Genomic DNA, 26,453 nt, shown 5'->3' on the forward strand with positions numbered 1-26,453 from the left:
GACATGCTTGAGCCCAAGTTGTGAAGCACCAGCTGGGAAACAGGGAGCTGCTTTGAATTAAACCGAGCAATAAATCTGTCTGGAATTCACATGACACAAAGCCAGCTGTAAATTTGTGGCTAACACAGATTTATATGGAGAAGAAGATTAAAAGCTCATTCACACCAATCAGGGGTTGTTACCTTGGTTGTTTGTATAGCAATAGAGTAGTTATGTATCTGTAAAGCAATCCCCTAGTCTCTCTTTCCATCAGCGGTCTGGCTGCATTCATATCTGGCTAAGTGATATACACTGGGAAAAAAAAGACTTGTTATACTTTGGGACAACCTCACAGTCTAAACTGAATATCTGATGAATGTAGTTAGTTCGCAAAGTAGAAAAAGTAAAAGCTGGCAGAAGATATGTATGTATGTATGTATGTATGTATGTATGACTGTCAATGTTTTGGTTCTGTGTATTCAGCTGAACTCCGCGAGATGAGCACATCAAACTGGTGATTGATGAGAAAGCTCTGAAGAGAGCAAGGAAGTGCCACTGTTCTTCATTCTCTGCAGAGGGGAATATACAACAGTTCCAATGCTTTGCAGGAGCTTCAAATCTGACCATTGGCCATACTTTTCGTTTACATATGATCACTTTTATTGGATGTGGAAAACATCAACAAGAAAAATAACTTACGAAAATGAGCTAATGTGGCAAGTTGTTTACAGTTATCTGTCATTCTTCCTATCTCCAGCTGTTCTAATTAATCTTTTGAACCTTGCCACAAAAGCTGCTGTGTTCCTTATAGCAGGATAGTAATAACAGTCACCACAGTTACTGCCAGTACTTCTAAAACCCCCAAAAGTTAATGAAAAAAGAAATTGTATGTTTTCTAACAAGAAAGTTGAGTTAGTTTGAAAAATACGTTTGTGGTTTTTTTTTTAATTCAAATCTGAAGAAGATACTTCAGGGCAGTCTGAAATTAAACTTTAGTGGTTTTCTAATTATTCCTCCATTCAGTCATTTTAGGGGCAAAATGGAGTGTGCAGGGCAAAGAGGACTGGCAGCAAAACCAGAAAGATCAACACTTGAGAAAATTCTAAATATTTTTTCAAGATTTCAGTGGAAGATGTTTCCCTTTCAAAGCATCCAAAATATGTATTTCTTTAAATTTCCTAAATGGTCTTTACCAAATCCCAGTCCTTTCTAATATTATGGACAAGTGGAACTCCTGGGGAATATAGGGCTAAAATAGTTGATCCAAGACATCCTCTTGAGGAAATCATAAAGAATGCTTCTTCTGCAACTTCCTCAGATCAGGGATATCTGCTATATTTGCTGCTTCCCTGTTTTCCTTCCTTTGTGGAACAGCAACACAGAGGAGTCATTTCTTAGGGGTGTCACATGGATCCAGTGGCTATAGCTCACAATGTAGGAAAACAACATTCCTGATCATCTGAGCAATAGGAATTGCTTACGCTGCCAGTGTGAGAGTTCTTGCTACCCAGTAAGACTTCAGTAATTTAGGATCACTGACATCAGAAATTATAAAATCACCTGGAGTAAATAACAGTAAAGTAGTTACAGGCCCTGGGGAAAGGTTTAGTATTTTGCTTTAGTATTAAACGCAGCACCTTGCTAGTTGTGCTGAAGGAGCACTAATGCCTTCAACCTTTCCAGAAAGATTCACACTAAGCCCTGATTGTTCAACATTGATTAATATTAGCAAAGGTAAATAAATTCACAGATCTCTCTCTGAAGACACTGATTTAATCTATTTGGTTCTGATTACAATTTACAATTCAAGAACCTCTCATAAAGGCATGGTTTGTTCAAGGAAGAAGGATGAACACCTTTCAATTTGACTACCCATATTTTATTTTTTGCCACAACTCAGAGGAGACCCAGTTACCTGTGGAATTCACTGTGCTAACAAATTGCAAAAGTGCTCAAACTTGAACACGAACCTCATTACAAATATCAGTCAGTTTTAAACAGTGCATTTGTGCAGTGCTCCATCTGAACAAGTCATACGTGTACAGCACTCTCCTCCAAAGGAAGGCCTTGCTGCAAAAACTCTTGCTAACTCTGCTAATCTGCTTGTGTTAACTGGTAGTCCTTGAAGAACTGCTTATTGTCACTGGTGAGCCATTTCTTTCTAGTTGTCACCAGTAAAAATTGCTTTCCTGGCTTTAATCTTTCCATGAAACCACTGTAGGTAAGTCTGCTACCTCAGCAATCAAACAGAATATTGTACAGTGCCAAGACATTATGCTACAAATGAAGTCTCAGCCCATAACTCTCCAAGAACATCTTTCCACCCAGTTAAAAAGGGGTGGCACTTTTTCTTGTTTCCCTTGGCAGTCTCTCCAACAATTCTCTACCTAATTAAAAAAATTCCATTACAGATTATTCTGTCTGAATTTACTTTACTGAAAGAAATTCTACTTTCTAAGAATTTCAATACACATTTGGAAGGTACTGTATAGAAAAGAAAATACATGTAATGAAAAGGCAGGACAAAGTAGTTTATGAAAGTAAAATGAGCTAAGTATCAGCTTGTTCCCAAATATCCAGCAGCTCACAGAAGTTTAAAATTTGCTGGTTTGTTTGGGTTTGTGTTTTTTTTTTTCTTTTAATTTGAAGAATGGGAAAGGTTTTTTCCATTAACGGGTAGCATACTGAAGTATTGCATCAGCTTGAATAGTCTTTTTGTGGTAAAAGATTTAGATACACTAATTAGAAAAGGCAATATACAACTGAAAGACAAGCTTCACTGCCTGGAAGAGGGTCACCTCTCCGCCTGCCCTGTGGTACTGGTGGTTGTTCTGCAGAGGTTATCCGTTTCTGATGGCTCTGGAAGGGGCACACAGGGGTGTGCTCCTGTTTCTCTTGAGGAAATAACTCAACCTTCTTAGTTCTTGCATGATTAAATTCTTCCCTTATTTAAGGACTACTTCATGTAGACAGTAAATATACTAGTCCCTTGAATGGCAAAGAGAGTCCTCATCACTTCAATAAATATGTACTTCACTTGTGCAGGCACTGTAATAAGCCTGAAGCATTTCACTATGGCTGGGGAATTTCTGCTTGTAAAAAAGCTGGTATGTGGAAAGAGTTAAAAACATTGCCTTGCTAACAAAGGACTTCACTTTATCCGGGTAATTCTCTGACCACTTCCCAGTTGCTGGAAAGTGTCCCTAGTTACATGAACTTCACAACACTGGTACTGTAAGGCTGACCCCTTCACAAATGCTCCCTACCCCTTTCATAAATGCGGAAGTATTCTAAGTGTCTTATTTTCCAACATGAACACTTAATAACTTGTTTCTTGCAAAATCTTTTTTTGGTGTGTTGAAATCTTAAGTGTCTTGCTTGTACTCTCATGGTAGGAGCAGTAACAGAACTGATGCATGACCATAAGTAACCACATGAATTTATTCTTCTTTCCTTCTTTACACAGCCTAACCTGCATGCATAGTAGCTTGATGTGACAGGTGCTGCTGGAACTGCAGACTTTCCCAGAGCTCTGTTCTGATCTCTAAAGTCTGATAGAGTCCTTTTGCTCTTGCTGCTTTTCTAGGCACTTAAAAACCAGCTGTCATTACTACGCCTCTAAAATAAAACTCAGATATATGATTTCCTTCGTCCAACAAGATGAAGTTTCATACAGACTGAACAGAAACCGCTGGTGTGTTTCAGGGGCTGTCAACAGCCCGGAAGCACTGTGCAGCATTGTGGAGGAGTGCTAGGTTAGTAATCAGAGGTCACTGAGACTACTGAACAATGACCACAGTCAACCACTGCCATTGATAGTGTTTCTTTCTACACGGATGGAGAAACGACTGCTTATATGAATAATCTTTATCACTCTTTTACCAGTACATTGCTTACCATGTATCTGAACCTGAGCATGTTTAAATTGAGCTCATTTCATCTGAAGTCAGCTGCAGGTTTTGTGCTGCTCAGTGAGCACAACCCATTCAATTTTAATTCTGTTACAAACAAATACAGATAACTAATAACATGCTTTAAAAAGACTTTTTTTTCCTAGAGCAAGATGTCTTCCAAAGCCCTTTCCAACGCAGAGGTAGGAGCAACAACTGTTCTAAAAACTGCTGCGTGAGCCTCAGGAGTGCTGTGCTCTCTGTACATTGCTGTCCACTCCTTCGGGCAACCGGTATTCTGAGCCATCAGCTCTCACCTGCTTGGGTCCGACCTTGGGATTACGTGATAGCAGAAACATAGAAATCATTTCCATAGAATAACTTGGTAGTCAATTCTCATCTGTTATCCCATCTCAGCGCTAAATCTATTACAGGAAACAGCCCGCCACCCCAGAAGAAACTACTAGAATGTATGCAATCAAACCAAACAAGGACTTTTTTTGAACATGTTTCTTGAGTTAATACTAAATGGAGAAGGCCCTGTGTCTAATGAAATAAAATGTAATCACAAATGGAGATTTCTACAGATCTAAGGTGTCTGATGGGCAACAAAACATTAGGTGTGTAGGAAAATTCTGGAAAATTCCAGTTGGCATTGATCTTACTTATGATCTAAATGACTTTTTTAAATCAGTGTCAAGAAAGCAAAACTGTACTGACTTCAATGGGACAAAGGTCTGTCTTTAACTTTTCTACATATATGTTTTTCAAAAATATCTAGAAAAGGAGCTAAACCAGAACTACAGCTCCAGGCCCTAAAGCTTTGATGGAGTTTTGGTTGGAAGACAAGCTTTGCATTTGGGCTTTCATCTGAATGGAGCAAACCCAAACCTAGTATGAGATCTCCTGTGATTGCTGAAGAAAATTGTGTTTGGATCCAGATTCAGACTTCACAACTTGGGGCCCATCTCCTAAAGTGGTGTAGATGAGGGCCAGAAACGGCTGCCTGCTGTAAAAGGAGGCAGAAAGCCCCCCACCAGCTGCATACACTGAGCAGCCTAGCTGCAGTAGTACCAACACAGCAGGGGTAAGCTCACAAGGAAGTCTCTGTGGTAAGCTGGTTTGCAGAAGCTAAAAGCAGTGTGCAACCTTTCTAGCACAATAGCAGAAGGTTATTCTGTGGCTGCTGCAAAACAACCTCTAATTCCTTTCTAGGGCTGCAAATGCAGCCTTTGCAAACATGCGTTAGGCTTTGAAACCAAAGTTCACACTGGTTCCGCTTATCGCATGTTAGCTCACGTTTTATCAGCACCTGCCAGCTCTCAGTTGTCACCACTTCTTTCACACCTGGAAGCTCACATTGCTGGTCTATGACTAGCATTGAGTTGCAAACAGTGTGATGTTAGCATGCCCCAGATGTATCAAATTTGATACTGCCGATGTCAACTTAGGAGTCAACCTGAACACTGCAAAAAGAATTCGCACCTGAAAGGCCATGTAGAAGAAAACATACTAGAGTTATGAAGTACTCTAAATATCATCTAAACATGAAGTAAATGTAATCTAAATATGACTACATACGTATGGTGCTTTCCACCTGGGGAGTAAAGTCTGCCTTATATGCCCAAATAGATCATCCACACTGTGTGTTAGTAGTTATCACTTCTATGTAACACATGAGAAAACATGTCCACAGAAGTATGAGTTATCCCCCACCTTGTCACTTCAGGTACCACACACTAAAGTCAACAACAGAAATAATAGATATACATCCTTGCCTAAAAATCTACTCAGTGCTGTAAGCACTAACACTCTGGGGGTTTTATTTTTAATGTTGTAATGATCACTCCTAAGAAAAGAAATTTGCCTGTGCTTCCCAGGCATCTCTTCCTCCACCATGCATTCCAGCTGAGGATCTTCAAGCACTTCACAGGGAGTAATATGTCTCTTAGTCTGTAAGAATCATTGGGTTTCCTCTTAGGATTCTTAGCAAGCTTGTATGACTCCCTGAAGAGAAGAGCAAGCTGTTGGCATGAATGGTGCAACTCTGCAGCTTTAGTGGTTTATTCTGATGCATAAAACCATAGTTTTTTTGGGTGAAAATCAACAGGGAGGGAAAAGCGGGGGAAGACTTAGGGCCCTCTAGTGGGGCCTCCAGCTGTTTTCTCCAGTGGAAGATTTTGAGATGAGTTATACTTACAGTTACATGACTTGCAGTTCATTGAGGTGAAGGTCTACACGTCTATGTAGGATAGGCAAAATGGTACCTTGCTCTCTTCATCACCTCCATAAGCTGTCTGCTTTCTGGTTGCCAGTGAGGCCCCTTCAAAGACATGGCTTCTTTGCTATGAGGTGGGTGAGCAGTAAGCAGAAAACAGGAAGGCAGCAGACCTTGGCTCTGTGCTCCAGCTATATCATACAATACAAGCACAGCTGGCACCATTTGTCATGGCATATGGAAGGAATTTTGACTTTCAGGGGATGTTGTGCGTGACTGAAGACTAGATGATTGGGCTGACAGCCGTGTCTGGCTTGGTATGGCGAAGGAAAGGAAAAACACTTGAGCTGTCTGTATAAATCTGTTCTTTGCCGATTCTTATTGTTCTCACTGACACCCAAGAGGAAAACATCAGAACTCATCAATAAGCAGCAGCTAGATATCCAAATTTTTAGAGTCCAAGACAGCATTTACTCCACATTTTCTGTGTAGAAACTCAGTGATGAAAAGCCTTAACAATGATTATATGACTGTGGCACCAGCAAACTTTAACTGAAGTATTAAAAGCAATTTAGTTCTAACAATCATATTTGCCTTTTAAATTCTCTTGCCCAGCTAAGTATGGAAAGAAATTAAACAATGACCTAATAGGTGTTTCAGATTACAGATCGATGTTTTTATTGAATCCTTATTGTTTTTAAGAAAGTTTACAAGAAATACCATGTAAAAGAGCCATGGAGGGTGACCCATTCAGGATGGGCAGGGACACATCAAGGGGCACAGCAACCCAAACCAAGTATGTCAAGCCCTGCCAGCTGGTGCTGCTGCCCAGCAAGCCAGGCTGAGCAGGCAGGGGCAGCAGCAGGAAATCAGGGAGGCTAGAAAGAGCATCAGTGAGACAGAGATCTCAGGAACTGGAAAAAGCAGGTGAAAGAATGCACTGATGGCAATGGGAAAGGCAGGACAGAAAAGAGAAGTTCTGAGACTGAAACATCCTGCTACAGCTCTGGGTTATTGTAAAAATCTGGTGGTGTTTCAGCTTCAAGTTTAGTTACATAGAAGGTAGGTCTTCGCTGCAATCAGCATAGGCACTGGTAACCTGGATCTGACTTTGTATGTTAGTCTAATCTACCTTTGTCTCCTCTGGGTCTCCTAGGAGACTATCAAGCAAGTCTGGGAGTAGTTCTCAGTGCAGTGTTCATCTGAGCTAACGATCCAGTCCCTGGGAAGGACTGAAGAGCTCACAGCCAGGGCAAATTGTGGGACAGCACTGGAAGATGTTTGGCGCTGTCATGAGTCAAATGCCCAGTTTTGCAGTGAAAATAGGATCTCTACTCCCCAGTATGATTCATGAGCAGATTAGAGAGGGGTGGAAACAGTTTCTGTACAGGAAGCCAAGCTCACTCTGCAATGCCACCCCCAGCTCAGCTACACTAGTAGAAAAATCAGACCTCAGTGCCATGGCTTTTTTCAGGGCTTTACATATCAGCTTATCAGTACATCTGACTGTAACTAGAATTGTTGAGTGCAGTAATGGAATGAGGACCAGCCTGGGCTAGGACTCTTCACTGTGGTTAACAGGGCAAATAAAAGAGCTGTAAAGTATACTATGCCACTCCCATTTCACAAAGACCTTTATTCTGGGCTTTGACTAAAAGACACTATATGACAGAATTTTTACCACTGATAAATTAACTGAGGGTTGTTGTTGCTAGTTGTGAAAGTAACAGTCAGAAATTTCTCTTCTGAAAGAAATGTTAATGTGCACCCAGGAACACATGAGCACTTTTTTGGAGAAATAGCTTGTTAAGTCTAACAGTACCACAGTTTGAAACAGCAGTAATTGCAAAGATGTTAAAGAAAATGACTGACATTTAATAGCAGCGTGTAGTTGACACCCTGAGGACAAGTTAATGGAGATAGATTAAAATGCTCAGAATAAACTGAAAGAAAAGAAGGAAAGATATATTAGAGTATGGGAGAAATAAGGAAGAGGAATCCAAGGAAAGAAGGCAAATAACCCGCAACAAAATGAAGAAAAGAAAGACATGCCAATTCAGAACAGCATGCCCTTTAAAGGAAAAACACTGAAAATAATACAAGAGTAATGTCATGCAGACAGCTGTAAATTACTTTTCATTTGTGATGGAGATTATTGAAGTTGATTTTTCAATCTTTTCTTATTTTTGAATCACAGTAGAAAAACATCAGGAAAGGACAGAGATGAAAACCAGGCCAATATTTACGGCAAGCAAATACATGCGTCAAATAGTAAGTATTATAAAGGCTTTTCAGAAAATTCAGTCTCACTTCAACAGGATCTCCTCACTCACTAATGAGCATCACTACCTTTCTCTGTGCAGCATCCCACCCCATTGCCTGGCTGTCTTGTTTACTTAACCATAAAGCCTAAAAACTCTTCAATTTCTAAGCAATTTTTATATTAGATGGGCAGTGGGCTCTCAAGACAGGAGGGTTCCAACTGCTGTATGATTCAAAGATCAAACTGTGGTAGCACTGAACAAGATGTGTCCTTATCTCTACTTCAAATCACACAAATATACAACTATTCACTCACATTCTCATCCCTTATCAGTCTCAATTGCACATCAATTTGTAATAGGCAGGGGAATTGCCAAATCATTTTCTCCAGCCATAGGTCACCAGAGACATGAAAAACATTCTTACAGACTGGGCAAAGTTGAGCAAGAAATGTTATGCACCTTTGTAGAGAGAAGACTGACTTTAAACCAGCAACGCTTATTTGTTTCATTATTGCAGTCAGTGTCTGGACATAGAACGTGGGGAATTGACACTCCAGAAGTGTGAGATTGACAGAAAATGAATGGTGTTGTTTCTCCATAGACAGTGGATTCAATCATGCACCTTTTATTAACTGCAAAGCACCTAATTCTCAGTTATGTTAAGGACTATTTATAACACTTTAATATTGTAAAAGGATAACAAAATGGGTGTAAATTGCACTAAAGCTTTCCCTAATAGCCCCAATATTGTTATAGTAATGCAGAGAACCTTGAATAGCACTGAGGATGTGGATTAACAAACTATCCCTGATTCTTGCAGAAGTTTTTAATGCCCCCAAGACTTGTCCCAATATACCAGATGCAACTGGCATCCTTCACACCTACTGAGAGTTTCAGTTGAGCGCTATGTAATATTCACTGTCCAGTATTAGACAACTTCAGACAAGAATGAAAACTACTGACAGTAGCCTGGCTGAGTTGTGAAAGGAAAAGCCTGCCCAATGTTGAGAGCCAGTAGGATTCCATGAATATCATCTTCCAACTGGGGAGATGGCATACCAGCTGGAAAATGCAGGACACTGTGTGTGCACAGCCTGAAAATGGGGCTCACAGGCTATTTTGGTGATGGGCTTAGTCACAGAAAAGGAAAATAGCAAAGTGAATTACATTAGCTGTGTTATCTGCAATCCACAGTTACCTCATTTGTTCCAGGGTCAGCTCTGTTGGAACAACATCCAACTCCCAGTGCATTGTGGAAGCTCCTGTACTGCTTGCTTCTGACATCTAAAGCACAGTAGCCACTTTCTGTGACCACAGATCATAAAGTTGCCTTGCAGACAAAAAATTATAGAACCATGCATTTCCTTCCTGAGAGGAGCAGCTGTGTTATCTCAAATAAATTTGTTTAAAGATCATGGTCAAATGAGTCAGTTTAACATCATCAGTGTACTGAATTCCTGAATAACACAGACATGATCCTCTGCTTGGTGGGGTTGGAGGATACTTTTCTTGGTTCTGGGGCTTCGCGGTTGAAGTACTGGGATTCTTTCAGATTAGATTTAGGGATATAGTCTATCATAGATTCACAACTCCCTTTTGTTCCAGTAAGAAAAATGAAACAGAAGGTCCTCTGTGTCATGCTACTTAGGTTCTTTGGTAGCTTCAGATATTTTCTGAGGCTTGGCATCCCCTGTTTAATTTTTTCTAATGAAGAGCCTAAAATAACAAGCTTTGATGATAATGAATACTACAAATTATGTGGTAATGGAGACAGGTTCCATACGTTACCATGTTTTTGAGCAACTCGAATTATATCACAAGTATATCTGTAATAATTTGGTTCCATGTCTTCTAAAAATGCCACTTCATCTACACTTAGTTTTACTACTTCTTTGTACACGTAAAAGAGTTGAGAAAAAAGGTAAAACATGCTTATGGAAATGTGCAAGTTTGCTCATTGTGAGAAGTACAAGAAACCTTAGAAAACTGCATAAAATTATCCAATGTAATTTGCTTTTGAAACAACAGAATGGAATTCTTCATGTAAAAGATTGTGTGGTGAGATTAATGCTGCTTCCTGTGAAGCACTGCAGGAATGGTATCTCTTCTGACAGTAAGGTACTTCTGGTTTCACTATTGGGGGTATTTATACACCCATGGTAAACACAGAATAAGTCAGTTCAGTGAAGCTTAAAACAGTTGATTTGCATTATAGCTAAGTCAGAGATCATGTGAACAGCAGTGCCCTGAGAGTGTAGTGCTAATCTGAATAATATTTCAAAACTTTATTTTCCTAGGTATCATTCATGAGATTTGTACAGAAAGCATCACTAAGATAAATCTTGAAGATAACATTATTCTTGCTGCCTCTGATGCATGCAGGAGTTGATAACAAGCTGATTGCCTTCTGACAGATGATTACACACAGTAGATGTTTTAATTTGATTATATCTGTGAGATAAGCATAATGCTGTGTTAAGTCCAAACACTTTTTATGAGTCTTTCAAAACATTTTGCAATGAATGTAACCTTTTGTAAATGTCCTTGCTTGAGGCTGTGTGTGTTCTCATAATGCTGCAAATTATTGGTAACAAGTTGAAACCAGTGATTACGCAAAAGAAGAAATTCTGTGTTCTATGATAACCTAATAATTCTGTGTTCTATGATAATTTAAATTCTGTGTTCTATGATAACCTAAATTAAGAGGGAAATATGATGCAAGCAGTGATACAGGGCACCATAGTTTAACACTACTCTGAAGAGGACTATGCGTTCTTCAGTGAATTATGCACAAGACAGGCAGAACTTTTACCAAGCACACTGAAAGGCCAATACTCCATGCCAAGCACCCTCAATTTGAAAACTAGCAGGCAAATGTCAGCTTTGTGAACAGAACACTGTGGGGGACAGAAGTTTTGGGTTGCAAATGATACAGGATTACAAAATTTGACTTTGATTTGAACTGAAATACCAGAATTTCCCTGAAAATAAACATCTTCCTTAACTGCAGTGAAATCAAAGTGTTATACATTGCTCCCATGTTTTGTATTTATATGTAACAAGGAGACAACAAAAAAAATTCAAAACTGAAATGGACTGCTTCAAAACAAAATCTGATCTGTATCATACCAAATACATCAAAATGGGACATGTCAACTTTTTCAAAGCAGATTTCCTATTTTTCTTTTGAAAGTAAACAATGACAAAAATTATTCAGTTATCAATGTTTTTATTTCAGTCAAACTACTTATTCCAGCCACATCATTAGTAGTTTTGTCAAGGCAGTATCGGCATACTACGCACCCAGTTGCTGTATTCCATTCACAGCAAAAATCACAGGCAGTAACTCCAACGGTTGCCAGTGAGTAAACCACCTTGTAGCTTACATTTTATGATGTATACAATTCAAAGAACTTTTTCTTTAGGATTCATGTAATCTAACATCAGATACCTAAAAAGTAGATGTCTGAGCTAACTATACTCTCTGTCGTCAGCTCATGTGTCTAGAGGTTTTTAAAATACCTAGACTCTTATCCATTCTCTGGTGAATAAGGGAATGGAAGTGACCTAATAGCTTGCTGCCACTGTAATGGCAGTTCTATTCATCCAGCTTTCATCCTTTGGTCCTTGAACCTGACCAGAGACTAACCCACTACAGTCAAATGAAACTGTTCCTTTAGATGGCAGGAAAGGTCATAGGTTATTGCAGTCATATCCTGGATTTTCACTCTAAGGCTAATTCGTAGACAGCTAAAGTAAGGTGAGATGTCTTCACCCTAAGCCACATATGTCAGCTTTATATAGGCACAAACATCCCATTCTGTTAGTGCAGCTGTATAGGCCTTGTTTAATTTTGAGTCAGTGGACCTGGGAAGTAAGTTGTTGTGGAATTCTTAAAGCAGCAGTGGAGCTAATAAACAAATCAAAATAATGGTTTTACTTCAGCAATTCTTGGGTGTGGGTAGAATGATTTTGGGCTAAAAGTGTATGTTCAGTACAGTGAAACTATAGACTTTAGTAACATGCAAGTTTTGCAGAAGCTTGAAAAGTGTTCTTCATATGAGAATAATGCTGTAGTTCACATGGGATTTTGACAGAAATATGATACTGCAAAATGAGAAATGGCTGGAATAATAGTTTGGAATCCGTAGTTTTTATGGACTGTTTTAAAAAAGCTGTAACTAAAACTCCAGAAAGAAGCACTTAGCTTGTCCTCACCTGAAGGCCCTGAGGTACAAGAGGAGCTAGATTGTTTGTATAATGGGTGTCTCTTTCTGGGGGTCAGAAAGAAAATACAATAGTCATTCTTCAATATTTTGCCTTTCTAAGGAGCAAACTGAAATTAGCTGACCCTTCCTTACCCTGTAAGACTGGAGTTAATAATTTGCAGCTTTAATCTGTGACTCTTTGAAGACAGCTCTCTTACCTCAGGCTGAGTTTAAATATTCACAGTTTCAATCTGCCATCTGCAAATAGGGATCTGGGAACTATGAACAAGGAAATGGAAAGAAATGACCAGCTTGGTCTTGTTCTATATATTTTGGTCATCCAGGAAATCCTGATTAAGCTGCATTTTGGCCTCTAACAGGGAAGCTTGTAATACTCAAAAAGGCAGGACGTGAGCTTTTGTTAATAAGCCTGTCTGGGACATATCTGTACTTCAACTTCCACCTTGACCTTGGTCACACTAAATACTACAAATCATATAGATATCCAGGTAAGATATATTCCTTCCATGCAAAAACTTTCTAATAGCATCTACCACCCTCAAGGGCTCTCTGAACATCCCAAGTACAGCTGTAGCACAATCCAGCATGATGTCTTTGGAAATAAAACCAATGCTTATATGGAGATATCAGACTTCTGAAATCCACTGTTACAGACTCCTAACTTACTCTGTAACAGGCACCATATCCTCTCATGTGAGAGAGAGGCTGTGATGCCAGGCTGCAGTCAGGGGTGTGAGACTACTGGTGACCCAAGTACAGCCCTCCCCAAGGCCTCCATATCCTGCAAGCCCCTCTCCTATTGTCAGGCCGTAACTGAGAGACTGGTCAAAAAAACACCTATGTGGGAAAACAGCCATGGCATTCATGCAAGAGAGAGAGATGCAAGTGAGGCAGAGGCCAGCTTAGCAAGTCATGCTTGGGTCATGACAGTTTTGATTAGTAACATTAAATCTGTATTTAATGGCTTTTAAGCTTCTTTTCATATTGGAAATCAGTCACCAAAAACTAAAAGGAGAGATCAGTGTACACAGACAACTTTCTAAGCAAACAGCAACTCTTTGGTACCTGCAGCTTGATAGCTACAAGGAGGGAGAAGTGTATACAGCATACAGTATATACTGATGGAGGCTGAGAAATGCTTTCGCTTAAGTGGATTACTGAAAACACAGCCAGCCTCTAGCACAGAGCTGGTGCACAGGAACTGATAAGAACACTCCAGTCTGTGCTCAAAGGGGAATCCAACATTTTTCTTAACTCTGGAAGGTGGCAACTGTGTTTAAGCAAATCTTGACTGTATTTAAAGGGGGTGGAGAGAGGAAAATGCTCTTGGAGAGGTTTATGAGAATTTGCACCATAAACTGGGACTGCACTGTGAAAATAAGCATTTAGGGACTTTTTAAACCTAAATTTACATAATATCACAATGAGGGTTCTTTTAACATCTGTTATAGGCCAATCAAATGCATTATGCAAACATTTCTAAATTCATACAGAGTTGATCTGGGACATTCAGAGCATGATTACATATATTCCCCGAGGACTTAGCCTGTTTTCTGAAATAGCCAGATCGGTATCTCTAACTTATGTTGCAACCTACACAAAAGCAAATCATCAGAATTTTAAGACACCCTCAAATTATCCCCAGGTGCATCAATTTGCCTTTTAATCAATGCCCAGACACTTAGGAAGGGTTTGAATCTCAAGACAACTGCTGGCTTTGCAATGGCTGGGTTTATAGTGGCAGAAAGCTCAGGCCTTATTCAGGTTGAGAGTCTAGAGGTTCTGTCTGGGCCATGCAAAACACATCGCCAGTCTGGTCCTGTTCCCGGAATCCTATGTGCAATTTCTCCTTTCTGGAGAAGGCAAAATCTCTTGTATATCTGCTCCAGAGAGGGCTCGAGAAGAACTTGATCTTGTCACTTGGGACCAAGTGCTGCATATCCAGCCCATCTGGGAGCAAAATGCAAAAAAAAAAAAAAGGAGGTAGGTGACAAGTTGTCTCAGTCAGCTTCAACATGTGCAAGTTGAGTGCCCACCTAGTCTGTGTGAACGTTTCCTGTTATTACCCTGACTTCAGCCTCCCCTGGCTTTAGTTCATCTGGGGCTTATGCCCATCTTTCGATACTACGTCTGCAGAGGGGGAAACAGGCTGCAGCAGCATCGGTAAGGTCGGGAATACGGGTGCAAGGAAGAGCCTCCATGCCCCTTATGGCAAGACTGGGCCCTTGTCAACTGGCGAGGAGGAGGAACCGTTCTAGCTGACATTTTTCCGTGGACCCTGAGACCCCTCGCAAGCGACGGAACCACTCCGGAGCCCGGCAGCGCAAGCTGCGGCTGTGCCAGGTCCTCGTCTCAGGGCGGAGGAAGGGAGGGAGGCAAGGAGAGGCGCAGGAGCAGGGCTGCGGGCTGCACGTCGAGGCTGGTCCTGGCGCGCTTGCAGGGGGAGAGCCGGACCTGAGAGGGGCTGGCCTCTGGCAGATGATTGACACCAAACTGGGTGAGGTTTCATGTTAAATAATAAAATAAAAAAGGAAAGAAAGAAAGAAAGAAAAAGGGCGAGTGCAGGGGAGGGGGTGGCTGTGGGAAGAGGGAGAAGGAACTACTGTAAGAGTAAGAAAGTCCTGCCCAGCTGTTTGCGAAGTTTAAGATTTCCTGTTTCCCCTGCAGCGCCGAAGTGCCGTGTTCAGTGAGTCACCGCGGTCCCGATTCGCGGAGCCGCGCAGCCCGCTCCCAGCCCTGCCGCGGCCTCCCGCTGCCTGCCCGGCGCTGCGCCCCCCTCCCGTGCCGATCCGGTTCCGCGATGACTCCCTGTCTCCCGAGGATCCTGCGGCGGCTTCTGCTGCGCCTTTCCCTCTGCGTCCTCATGGGCTGCTCGGTCCCCGCTCTCCTTCGGGGTAAGTGCGCGCCGGGCCGGCGCTCCCGCTTGACAGTTGCTGGGGCCGGAGGCAGTACCGGGGCCAGAGGCAGGCGTCGGCAGCGGAGCAGCGGGGAGACGCGGTTGCTAAGAAAGTTTTGAGGCTGGAAACGTTTCGGGAGGGTTGAGCGTGTTTGTTTATAACCCCGCTCGAAAAGTAAGCGGGGAAGAAAGACCGGGAACCCGAGGGTCCTTCCGTGGAGGAAAGAGGGGAGAGCACAGAGGATTCGACAGGAAATGCAGCAGCGTCTGGTCCGGCCGGAGGAGCCCAGAGAGGGTAGCTCGGAAGCTGGCTGCTGCCCCCGAGGTAGCGGCTGCCCGGCCCTGCAGCTGCGTCTCCTCACCTGGGGCCACCCGCAGCATGTGCCGGGGGGGGGCGGCGGGCCCTGGGGAACCGGCCGGCCTCGGCCCGTGCTTCCCGCCCGCTCCGGTGCCTGCTTCGGTTGCAAGATCCAGCCCCCGGCACAGGTTTTGCGATGCCCTCTGTAATGGGCACCAGCTCTGCCTGCACGCCCACAGGGAGCAGGGCGAGAAAGTGCACCCGAGGCACCATGGCTTGAGCCGAGGCCACAGGGCTGGCTGCCGTGCGGGTCAGCAGTTGCTCACCAAAAAGTTGTTGTACATGAGAGTTTCTGCCTGCAGTGGAATTAAGCCATGATTGTGAGCAGCTGAACTGAAAGTAGCATTCATTCGTGTAGCACTTGGTGTTCATGTTGTTTGATTCACTTTTAATGACACTTCACATCCCTTATTCTGTTTTTACCAAGACTTCTTTAAATATGTTTTTGAGGCTGTTTTGTGGTATTCTTCATAGGATAATCTGGAAGGTACTAAGAGTTTAAAGTGCTGCTGCAAAAATAAGGTCCCTGCCCTGAGGAGCTTTCAATCTCCATCCTACCAGTACTAACCCACATATGTGAACTAACATCTGTAACTGTGATGTTAGGCCCTAAATCATGTTGCAGCACAACTGGTGAACCTAAAAAGAGAACATCAGATTGCAGCAAAACTACACCTGCAATAATTTTGAAGAATTGAGATTTTTGAGATGTCTTGTGACATCACATGCCTAGTTTTCATCTTCAGGTAAGATGTGTAGACACCTGAGCTTCTACAAACTTTGCTCTGTGCCCTCTGATTCTTCCTTGTTCATGGTCAATAATGATCTCAAAATTGCTGCTGGAACATAACAACATAAAATGAATAGCTTGTGTTGAGCTACTGCCAGTAGGTCTATGCAGTATGAATAACTTCATGTTTCATTCATGATCCTGTTGAAGTCAACAGATTTTACATACCTGCAAAGTTTCTCATGGAAGCATAGGATAGATAACAAAGAACAGTTTGAGAATAAGACACCATGGTCTAAAAATAGTATTATGTTAAATTTGATGTGTGCAGCTTCTTCTTGATTTTGATATCTATTTGTATTATTTCCTATTAATATACTCAAGTAGTGATGGCTTTTACTTTGATCCTAGTCTATTTTTTTTTTTTTGCAGATTCCCATCACAAAAAGCTTTAAATGAAAAAGGTCCATTTTTGTTAATCTGGTGTTATTTATTATTATGCTCTTTTTTCACTCAACTAGTATAGAGAGTCTCAAACTACAGGCAGATTTTAAAAATGAACATAGTTTAAGAGTTTGTTCTTCATTCTTGTTATAGGTCCAGTGAGGAAAAACTACATGAATTGCTTACAATTCAGTGTTTTTCATGCTGATCTTCATCTACACCCTAGGATAAAACTGGGTAGCCCTGTTGTCAGATAATCTGTGACTCCTAAAGTTGTTTTAATAATCCTGGTAGGATTCTGTTGCATGTATAACAAGAAGAGTTGGTCAGAAAACAGCAGTTCTGTAGGGGCAGAAATTGTGAGGTTTGGGTATTGGTTTTATTTGGCTTTGAAATGAAAACTAAAGCTGCCAAATATTTTGGGGAAAACAAAACAAAAAGAGATACTTTGTAACAATCAACAGCTCATCAGTTCAATCAGAAGGAAGCAGTAGATATACCAGTAGAGATACCAGTCTCAATTCCCAACTAAACAGCTGGCTTATGTTGGTGAAGAGGTTAATAAAAGCCTAGCTAAAATTTCATTTTAACATTCTTCACAGCAAAATATTAGACATGGCACATTCCCATATAGATTCTGGACAAACCCACAAACTCATGAACAGGTCCAATAGGAACGATCTACTTTGAAAAATGTGTTCTCATATCCTGTACTACACACAAGTAATTCATTTTTTTTTCCATGGAGTAAAGGGACAAGGTGTGATTTTTCTGGAATGATTATGAATGCTGTATTGAGTGTTTAATCAATCAATGGCATGCAAACTGGCAGTTGTCCACATAAGAAATTGATGCTGTTGTGTCCAAGTGAATATGTGGGTTATTAAACCAGAAGTTTGTTCCTTGGAATGATCAGTGTAATAATAGTTCTTTTCTGAACACCAGGAACTTAATTTCTCCATTCAGCCAAACTCTATTTGCATTATTGTCTCCTTATTTTTTAAAAGTCATATCTTAGTGAATTTTATAGTAACAAAATCAAAATTTAGAGCTTCAGATATTTGCAGGAGGGACGTATGGGAACAAATATCTTCATAACATGGTGGAACATGTTTGTAACAGAATTGAATCAAAAATTCCTGCCCCCATCAAAACTGGCAAATTTCTAATTATTTCAGGAGGGAAGTAGGAATAGAACAGAGATATTACTGTATTTCTTCTATTTATGCGGTATCCTTGAATTCCAAGCCTTTTATACCTGAAACTTTGAAAATCATATTTATTTAATTGTTATTTTGATCTCCTTGGCATTAACATTCAGCTGGTGAATTCCATCTAGGAATGGTTTCTATAAAAAAATGATAAGCTAGATCTTAAGCTGCTGCAGATGAATATAGTTCCATTAGCATCAGTAAAGTTACACAGAGTTATAGCATATACATTTCCTGAAACAGTTTCTAAAGTAATTTTCAAAAAAAGGCAATGGAATAATTCAGATTTCATATTCATAATATTTTTTCACTTATATTTTATAAGTACTATTATATGACCTACATTTAGCCAAGAAGCATTGCTTTAAAATTAAATATTTCTTTCTGGGATGACAGTTTCAAAAACGTAGTGTGCTATAATGGTAACTGATCAAAGTTGTCATTGTGACAAGGTTTCTGGAGAAAAGATTGTGTCAGGCTCTTAGCAGAAGGAAAATTCTTCATGGTTTGCTTTTGAGGGATGGGGGTTTGTCTTTTGAGGGGAGAAAAAAAGAGGGTTGTATCACTGTAGCACCAGTTGTTGGAGTTTCCTATGCAGGAAATATCTTTTGCAGGATGTTTTTAAGCTTACATTTTTGCATTTATGGCATAGGAACTTTTTTGTCTCAGTAAGGTATGTCTGTGGTACAGCATTTTGCTAGCATTCACTTTGTATCGCTGTTAACTCCTCTAACCTCAGAAGACCTATGCCTCACTTTATGGTATAGTAAGAATGAGGAAAACCAACTAGTTGGGACCATTTGTTACTTTCTTAGGTACTACATAACAGGGTGGATTTGTATCAGCTAGGTATGAAATATTATCACTAGTGCTTGATCTGAAAGTGATCCATGCAGCCTCCCCACTGGCTGGCACAGCTACAATTGAGCATTGATGGCACAGTGAAAGTCAGGGCTTCCAGCCATCTTTGTGGCCCTGTGGTCCTGGGATCAGTAGGAAAGATGTGAGTCGTTACAGTTCTGGTCTGCACATGGTCCCCACAGTGCCCCTGGTACCTGGTGAGCAGAGGAACAAAAAGATGTCCTGAGTCATGTGGGGGACCAGTGGTGCAGTGTCTCCTTCACCACATAGGGGCCCTTTGACTCAGGGGAAATTACCAGGTAGGCACAACCTAGGGACATCAGATAATTTGTATTGCCAATGCATTGCAAACTTGTTAAAATGGACTAAGGTATCAACCAGTCAGTGCAGATGGAGAGTTACAAGAGATTTCCAGCATGGAGTACTGAGAGCCAGTCCTGTTATGAAATAGAAAGTTAGCTGAGTCCTTAACTCCTGAAGAGATTTAGCACTGAGATTTTGGTTTACTTAATAGGTCTTTAGCCTTAAATTTTGTTGTGGTTAGAGGGGATTTTGTTTCTTTTTTTTTTTTTTTTTTTTTTTCCCCCTATAGGATATTGGAAACTGGTTTTTAAACTTGTAATCAAGAATAAAACAAAAGGTTACAACAAAATACTCATGCTTTTTCATGAACTCTTATTTTGGAAGGTTAAAATAGACCAAAATAAGTCAGAATGAATATGCCTTGGTTTTGACAGACTACTTATAAGTCCTTTTGAAGTTTAACTTCACTGGCAGGTGGAAGTGGTAAGAGTGGTAAGAAACAGTGGAGAAACCTCTTAGTACAGGAGATAGATTACTTTTACAGCAAAGAGTGAGCTTACATACTGGGACAGGGCATTGTAATTGTGGCAAATGCCACTGATGTGTATGCCACTGTAAGCAATAGTTAATGATAAATATTTGCAATATTGGGTTCTCAATGACTCATCTTCCACACTTATTTTTCACAGCACAACTTCATTCTGGCATAAAGACAGAGCAGCAGCACCGGCATTGGTTGAGTACAGCCATTTATATCCTAATGCCTGAAAACATAGATTTAGTTAGTGTACAGATGTTTAAGGTAATATATGTATAGAGCACGAATTACTTCAGACACCATCCAGTGATGAAAAACTCATCCAAAGTAGTAGTTAGAACTAACAAATTTCACCAGGAGTTGCTTAATCCACAAATCGTTTGTGTCCATTAACTTCTAGGGATTTAAGTAGAATTTAAATTAGAGGGGTCTGCCCTGCAGCCCATATGGATTTCTGAGCCTAATGTCTGTTTGTTTGCATTGCTGCAAAGTTTAGCAATTGTTTCAGATTTTATGGAACAGTGAAATCGGCAGTGGCAGGAGACATACTAGTTGCTGATTTGTCCATGTTTGTGCATTTTTTTTTTTTTTTATTTTTGCTTAAATATGCCATTTCCTTGCCTTTCTTTTGCTCTGAATGCCATTGTGGTTGCTACAGCTGGAACTACCTGCCCCCTTTTTAATTTCACATGGGTTTAAAGCCTTTTCACCTCTGGGAAGATCGTCCAAAGAAGGAATAGTTTTCCTTTACTGAAACAACTGGTATTTAGCAAGAACTTCCTGCTGGCATTCATCCCCGAGTTAATCTGGTTAGAATTAGAGCTGGTTGAGAGTTTTTGACACTGTTTTTCATGGGAAAATGCTGATTTGTCAAAACTGAAACAATTTGTGGAAATGTACCAGTTTCCATTCAACTTTCATCAGGAAACTTTTTTTTTCTTCCTTCCTTTGTAGTCCACAGTGGAATTTCTGATGTAGGAAGATAGAGAGAGAAAAAGAAACCATCATTAATCAATAACTAGAATAATCAGTGGTGGAGGGTGGTAGAAAGGCAGGATCAAGTGCCTGGTCTGACTCGTGGAATGCACATTTGAATCTGGAGCTCCCCCTATCCACTCTCCCCAGGATATTGGAGGGCTGCCGCTGTTGTGCATGTACAAACACCCTCACACCCACCACTTCAAATAATTTTGGTTTCACTCTGGTTGGGAGTATGAAAATGTATGAAATGTTACATCACTTTGTGGGGCAGGAAAAGCATTTTGCTGATAGTGATTTTTAGGTCAACCTGTAGCCATGTGTTCGTTTTCCCTTTGCTTGATGGGAATGACAGTGCCCTGAATGACTGGTTTCTGCTGATCTTTGTTTCATACCCTAATAATAAGCTGTATTCAGAAATTGCTGTCATGCAAAGGAACCACAATGTTGATTATTAACAGTCCTGATAGTCTGATTCCAGTTCTCCAGTCACCCAGAGTAGTATTTTGGCAAAAACTTGACAAACACTAGTGGACTTCAGGAATAGATAGAGGAGTCTATTTCCTCACACTTAAAGCATCTTTCAGTTTACAACCCAGCAGATAACATGACTACAGTGACACATAGGGTTAATATTGTGCCTTTGAAACTAATCTGGAATTGAAGCTATTAGAAAGCTGTCTTCTGTTTCCACCCAAGGACTTTAGCCCACAGCCTCAAACGAGCTGTTGCCCTGCTCTGTAAGTAGAATTCTGGGGTTTAAAGGTAAAAAAGAAAGATGTATCAAGCAGCCAAAGCTGTAAGCTCAGCGAGTTATTTGGAAGTCACACCACATTCTTTCCAGCTTGTTTGTAGTCACCACTAATACAAGTTTTGAAAGATAGCCTCTGTCCTCTGTGCAGTTCATCGGTTCCTCCAAAATATTGCATTGGTATACCCATGGGCTTCATTTAATTCAGTGTTAAAACTCAGTTAAAAAACTGTTCTATGCAGAAGACATTAGAAAATTTATCATATGTACCCAAGGTTGCGATGGCTTTGTCAGGGCTTAGAGGCTTCCTTCTGTTAGAAAAGCAAGTGAATCTGAACAGTACATACTTGGAGAGCAGCAGGAAGGCTTCACAGTCTTACTCCTCAAAGGGACATTTTCCAAGTAAAGACCCAAGAGGTGTTCTTCCATGCCTGCTGCACTTCGATTGGCCTCTTTAAAAACTAGCATTGTGCAAGTGGAATGCATGCAGGGCCAGATGATCAGCTGGCATAAATCAGCTTTACTTGGTTTAAGGCAAGGAACCTGACCTGATTTATACCAGCTGAGAATCTGGCCACAGAATAAATAATTGGCAACTGTATGTTATGAGGCTGTAATTCCCTTGGGGGGAAAGAAGAAAGAAAGAAAGAAAGAAGGATGGATGGATGGATGGATGGATGGATGGATGGATGGATGGATGGATGGATGGATGGATGGATGGATGGATGGATACCAGTCTTACAGAAACCAAAGTGATACAGTTCTCTTTCTTGGAGCAGGAGTAATATGACTGCAGTATTTTTAACTCCTCAGAATGATAGGTAGGAGAGATTTCAGGCAGTTGAGAGAAAGATGTTTCCATACTTCTGTAATGCATCCTTAAGGATTTTGCCCAGGAAGAATCACAGGAGAAGAATTTGGAAGTATGGTGACGAACTGGTTTGGGATAAATAGTCCCAAGAAAAGAGAAATGAGTAAGAATAATGATTTCTCATTGAGACCAGGCCTTTCCTTCAAAAACACTTGTGTACATATCCCAGTCTGTATGGAAACTGAAGCTCCCTCATCACCGATAAGCTGCTAATGTTGGTGTAAATAGTAAGGAAGCAAAGTGGAGAGTGGAAAATGAGGACTAAGGGGCAAGCTCCTCCTTAGTATGTGGATATGGTTTTTAATTTTGTTTAACATTTCACCCAGAAGGGTCATAAGTGAACTGGTACTCATTCTATTAGCTTAGAAAGAAAAGGGGGTTCAATTGATTGTCCAAGAGTTAATCTGTAGTTCTCCTGGGTCTAAATATTTTAGACATGAATTGCAAGTGAGCCACCTCCTTCTGGTTTTAATCCTGCTGTGGATTCTGCAGCCCAGAACAGAGTAAGTGCATCATGCATATACATCACCTGTTGGCATGGTTAGGTGATGCCTGGGGCTTTTAGATGATAATGTGGTAATTTTGTAGATTTCATCTCACTAACTAATATAAGCACATTTTAAATGTTGCTGTACAAAAGGGTAAACTTTGAAATAGACCACAGATGATTAGTTGATTATCACTTGTGGTTATTTCCAGGGAAGGAAGCAGAAGCAACTGTCCAGGATTCTTGTGTGTCTTGAGACGCTGATCTGGTCTGATCCTTGAGGTCTAATTAGTAGCTCAGATGCTATTGACAATTCACCATCTAAAGCTTCAGAACAGCAGTGGTTTGGATAGCATGGCTTAGGCAACAGTGTAAGAAAGGTCTTAGCGCTCAAAGAGAGCTGTATTTTCTTACCATGTTGACTGCTCCCCGGTTCTTAGTGTTACCTAGCTGTCCTGACCAACATCCATATGCTTTGGAAGCTATATGGCTGGAGCAAATCTGAAGTCATAGTTACATCAGGTCTTAGCATACCTTGTGCAGTTAGAGTGCTCCAGAGGAGCGTAAATAACTTCTGCCCATTAAAGCGCATGCTTGGGGAAATATGATAGATGTAACTACACTTTTTCCCTTCAATTTTTTTTTATCTCCAACTACCTAGTCTCTTAAAATATTCCTTCATTAGACAGTATCCACAGTGCAATTTCAGACCACTGCTAAAGGGAGGTCTGTAGCTACCATGTTTATTTTACTTCAACTCACTATAAAGCTGCTAATTAACATGGAGTAACACTTCTCTTTTATCCTGAGCAAGACATTACATAGGCTTTTTTAAAAAAACTTTTTACCCTAAAATGCACTGCATTGTAGAAATAGAGATAAGTAAGACTGTATCTTTTTTTTCTTTATGTTATCAATAGTGATAAGATAGAAAGACAATAAAATCACATGTAGGAGTTCAGCATCTGATCAGTACTGACTCGCTTCTGGAGTTCACATGATAGTTGGTTGCTTCTTGCTCTCAGGATGCTGCGCCCTCAGCTCCCTAGCTATCTTAAGCTTTCCTGTAACGTGACTGCGTAGTGACTCCAGGGTGTCCCATTCTTTTTGAGAAATTCACAGAAAGAGTTCAGGAATCAAGAAGTAAATCTTTGTGTGTTTCACCAATGCGAAGAATTTAATGAGGTTCTGAACAGCACAAATTTGTCAATTTGCGATCAGGAACGCATGAAGATTTCAAGAGAAGTGCTGTCATATGCAGGTGGTGGTTGATCCTTCATTTGACTGGTTCTGCTCTCAAGCATGCAGCAATTACCCTTCTCATTTGTCTCCTGCATACAAGGAGATATATGACCACACAGCACAGTGACTGTGCTGTGGCAGTTGGCCAGCTGCCCTGCTGTATAACTTCAACCTCCCCACAGTTCCCATTACTGATTTTCACGGTTACGTTGCCCTCTATTCCTACAGTGGCTGGAGCCTTTGCCCAGAAATTGGGAGGCCCATGGTCACGTCATTCCTCAGCCTGAGAGCATCTAAACCTCATCAGAGGTGGGCTCTGAGAGGAAGGATCCTTGCTGGCTGAATCTGTGCAGGGCTTTCAAGGCAACACTCTACAGAGAAAGGGTTGACGTGTGTGGGTGGTCTCCTGAAGCATGTCAGAGGAGAAGAAAGGCTGTTCCCTGATGGATTCATTCATTATTCCATCCCCTGCAGGGTGACTGATACTCTCTCCAGGGAGTTCACAGCACAACAAAGAGAAACTTTACATACAGATTTTTTTTTTCCTTTTTAAACTGAAAACAACCATTTCTCATCCTCATGAAAAGATCAGAGAGGTCCATGTAATAGTCATGACTTCGTAAGCCTCTTTGTTGAAGCTTTCACAAAGTAACTAGGTCAGGAATATGTGCTTCTGGGCTATTGAATTTCACCTTTTCCTCTCAGTCTGTTCTTCCATTTCCTCACCCAACTTTACCACAAGGGAATGCCTTAAGTCAAAAATCTGGGAAGCTGATCCTTTTATTGCATTTGTAGTCTTCTCATCTGGTATGACAGTGCCAGGCCATCAGGCCTTCAAAATTGGCATAGCCCATGTTTGCATATAAACAGCAATACCACATTAGCTGGTTGTAACTAAAGCCATATCTGCTCTCTCTTTGAATCTGGATAATAGAAACAGGGAGACATTCAGCAGGAAAAGATTGATGAACTCTTCTGGAAAAGAGAATACAACCAAAAAAGTGTTTCTTCATCTTTGTTTTCCTTTCTCCATCAACTCCTTTCTCACAAACTTCTTTCATCTCACATTTTTAGACTTTTGCCTTGAGGTTTCTGCCTGTCTGGGGGGTTTTGCTGTTCGTACTCTGAGGCCACACTGATACTGTGACTGTTAGTGCAACACGGAGCCTGGAGCTTCCTATATGCACATCTCCTGCCTTTATTGTGTATAAAGGAAGATAAAAATGTGATTCAAATTAAATCACCAAAATCCAGGAACAGAAGATTCAGAATGAGGACTCAGGCATATCCCATGTAGATTTTGAATTGTTTAAAAAATAGGCACTTGACCCTAGAAGGAGGATTTCAAAGTACCTGTGTTAGGCAGGGAAGCTTCTCCTGTACGTGTTAGAAGGGGTTAGAGGCTCATTCTTTTACATGGGGGGAGGAGGAGGAGGCAAGACTTGTTGGTGACTTGTAACTGACAACAGCTTTTGCATCTTGACCTATGGTTAAAGCGTTGCGTTAGGAAGTGAGAAGCTTGGGCTCAGTCTCTGGAGACCCAAACCCAGATCTCCAGCTCCCCACTATTTCATCCATTGTCTTTTTGATGCCACCATTAAACTTCAATGCAGTTATTTGTATTAGAATTTCCACAGCTTCAACTAGTTCTGCTTAACATGTGGCAAAAATTTAATGCATTGATGTGTTAATTACAGTTTCTATAGACAGTTATAGAACTTGTGGGAAATGAACAGAGATTGTTTCAACACTCGTCTATTGTGACTGGGAAACTGAGATTCAAAGACAATCATAACTGCTGTTATTTCTCAACATAAAATCTGGATTAAAGCCCTCAGAACAACCAGAAATTCTTGTCAGCCTTAAATGCCCTGCCAAGTTCAATAAGATGCAATTAGCATTTTTTTCTCCCCTGTTTTTCTCAGGTTAAGAGGCTGTGTGCTAGGAGCTACCAGGGAATGGTTAAGGCACAAAGAAGCTTTGGTAGCTTGCTTGATATGACCATTTAAGGCCTAACTCTCCCCTCAGTTGTCTATGTATATATTACTCACCATTCGGCCAACTTGCATTTCCCCTAAATTTGCTTTTTTGTTCTGGTGACTTACAGTATGATTTTCAGGCACATACCTGCTGGTGGTTTGAATTCAGAAACATATTGGCCTTCGCATGGGTGAAAGTGGGTAGCAGATGCTAGAAGCAAACC

At 40.8% G+C, this 26,453-nt stretch overlaps 1 protein-coding gene across 1 annotated transcript in view; it reads left to right on the forward strand.

Moving 5' to 3' along the window:
- The first annotated feature begins 14,948 nt into the window (after positions 1-14,948).
- TGFBR2 (transforming growth factor beta receptor 2) overlaps positions 14,949-26,453 on the forward strand; it is a 56,560-nt gene continuing 45,055 nt past the window's right edge. The window contains exons 1-2 of the mRNA XM_061465007.1: positions 14,949-15,077; positions 15,248-15,474. Coding sequence (XP_061320991.1) covers positions 15,381-15,474 — 94 coding nt within the window. The 5' untranslated portion in view covers positions 14,949-15,077; positions 15,248-15,380. The remainder of the gene's footprint in view (positions 15,078-15,247; positions 15,475-26,453) is intronic.

The sequence above is a fragment of the Pezoporus flaviventris genome, unplaced genomic scaffold (genome assembly GCF_033815535.1).
Source record: "Pezoporus flaviventris isolate CSIRO_AGI_PZ_B2104156 unplaced genomic scaffold, CSIRO_AGI_Pfla_v1 ptg000037l, whole genome shotgun sequence".
In the NCBI taxonomy this organism is placed as follows: domain Eukaryota; kingdom Metazoa; phylum Chordata; class Aves; order Psittaciformes; family Psittacidae; genus Pezoporus; species Pezoporus flaviventris.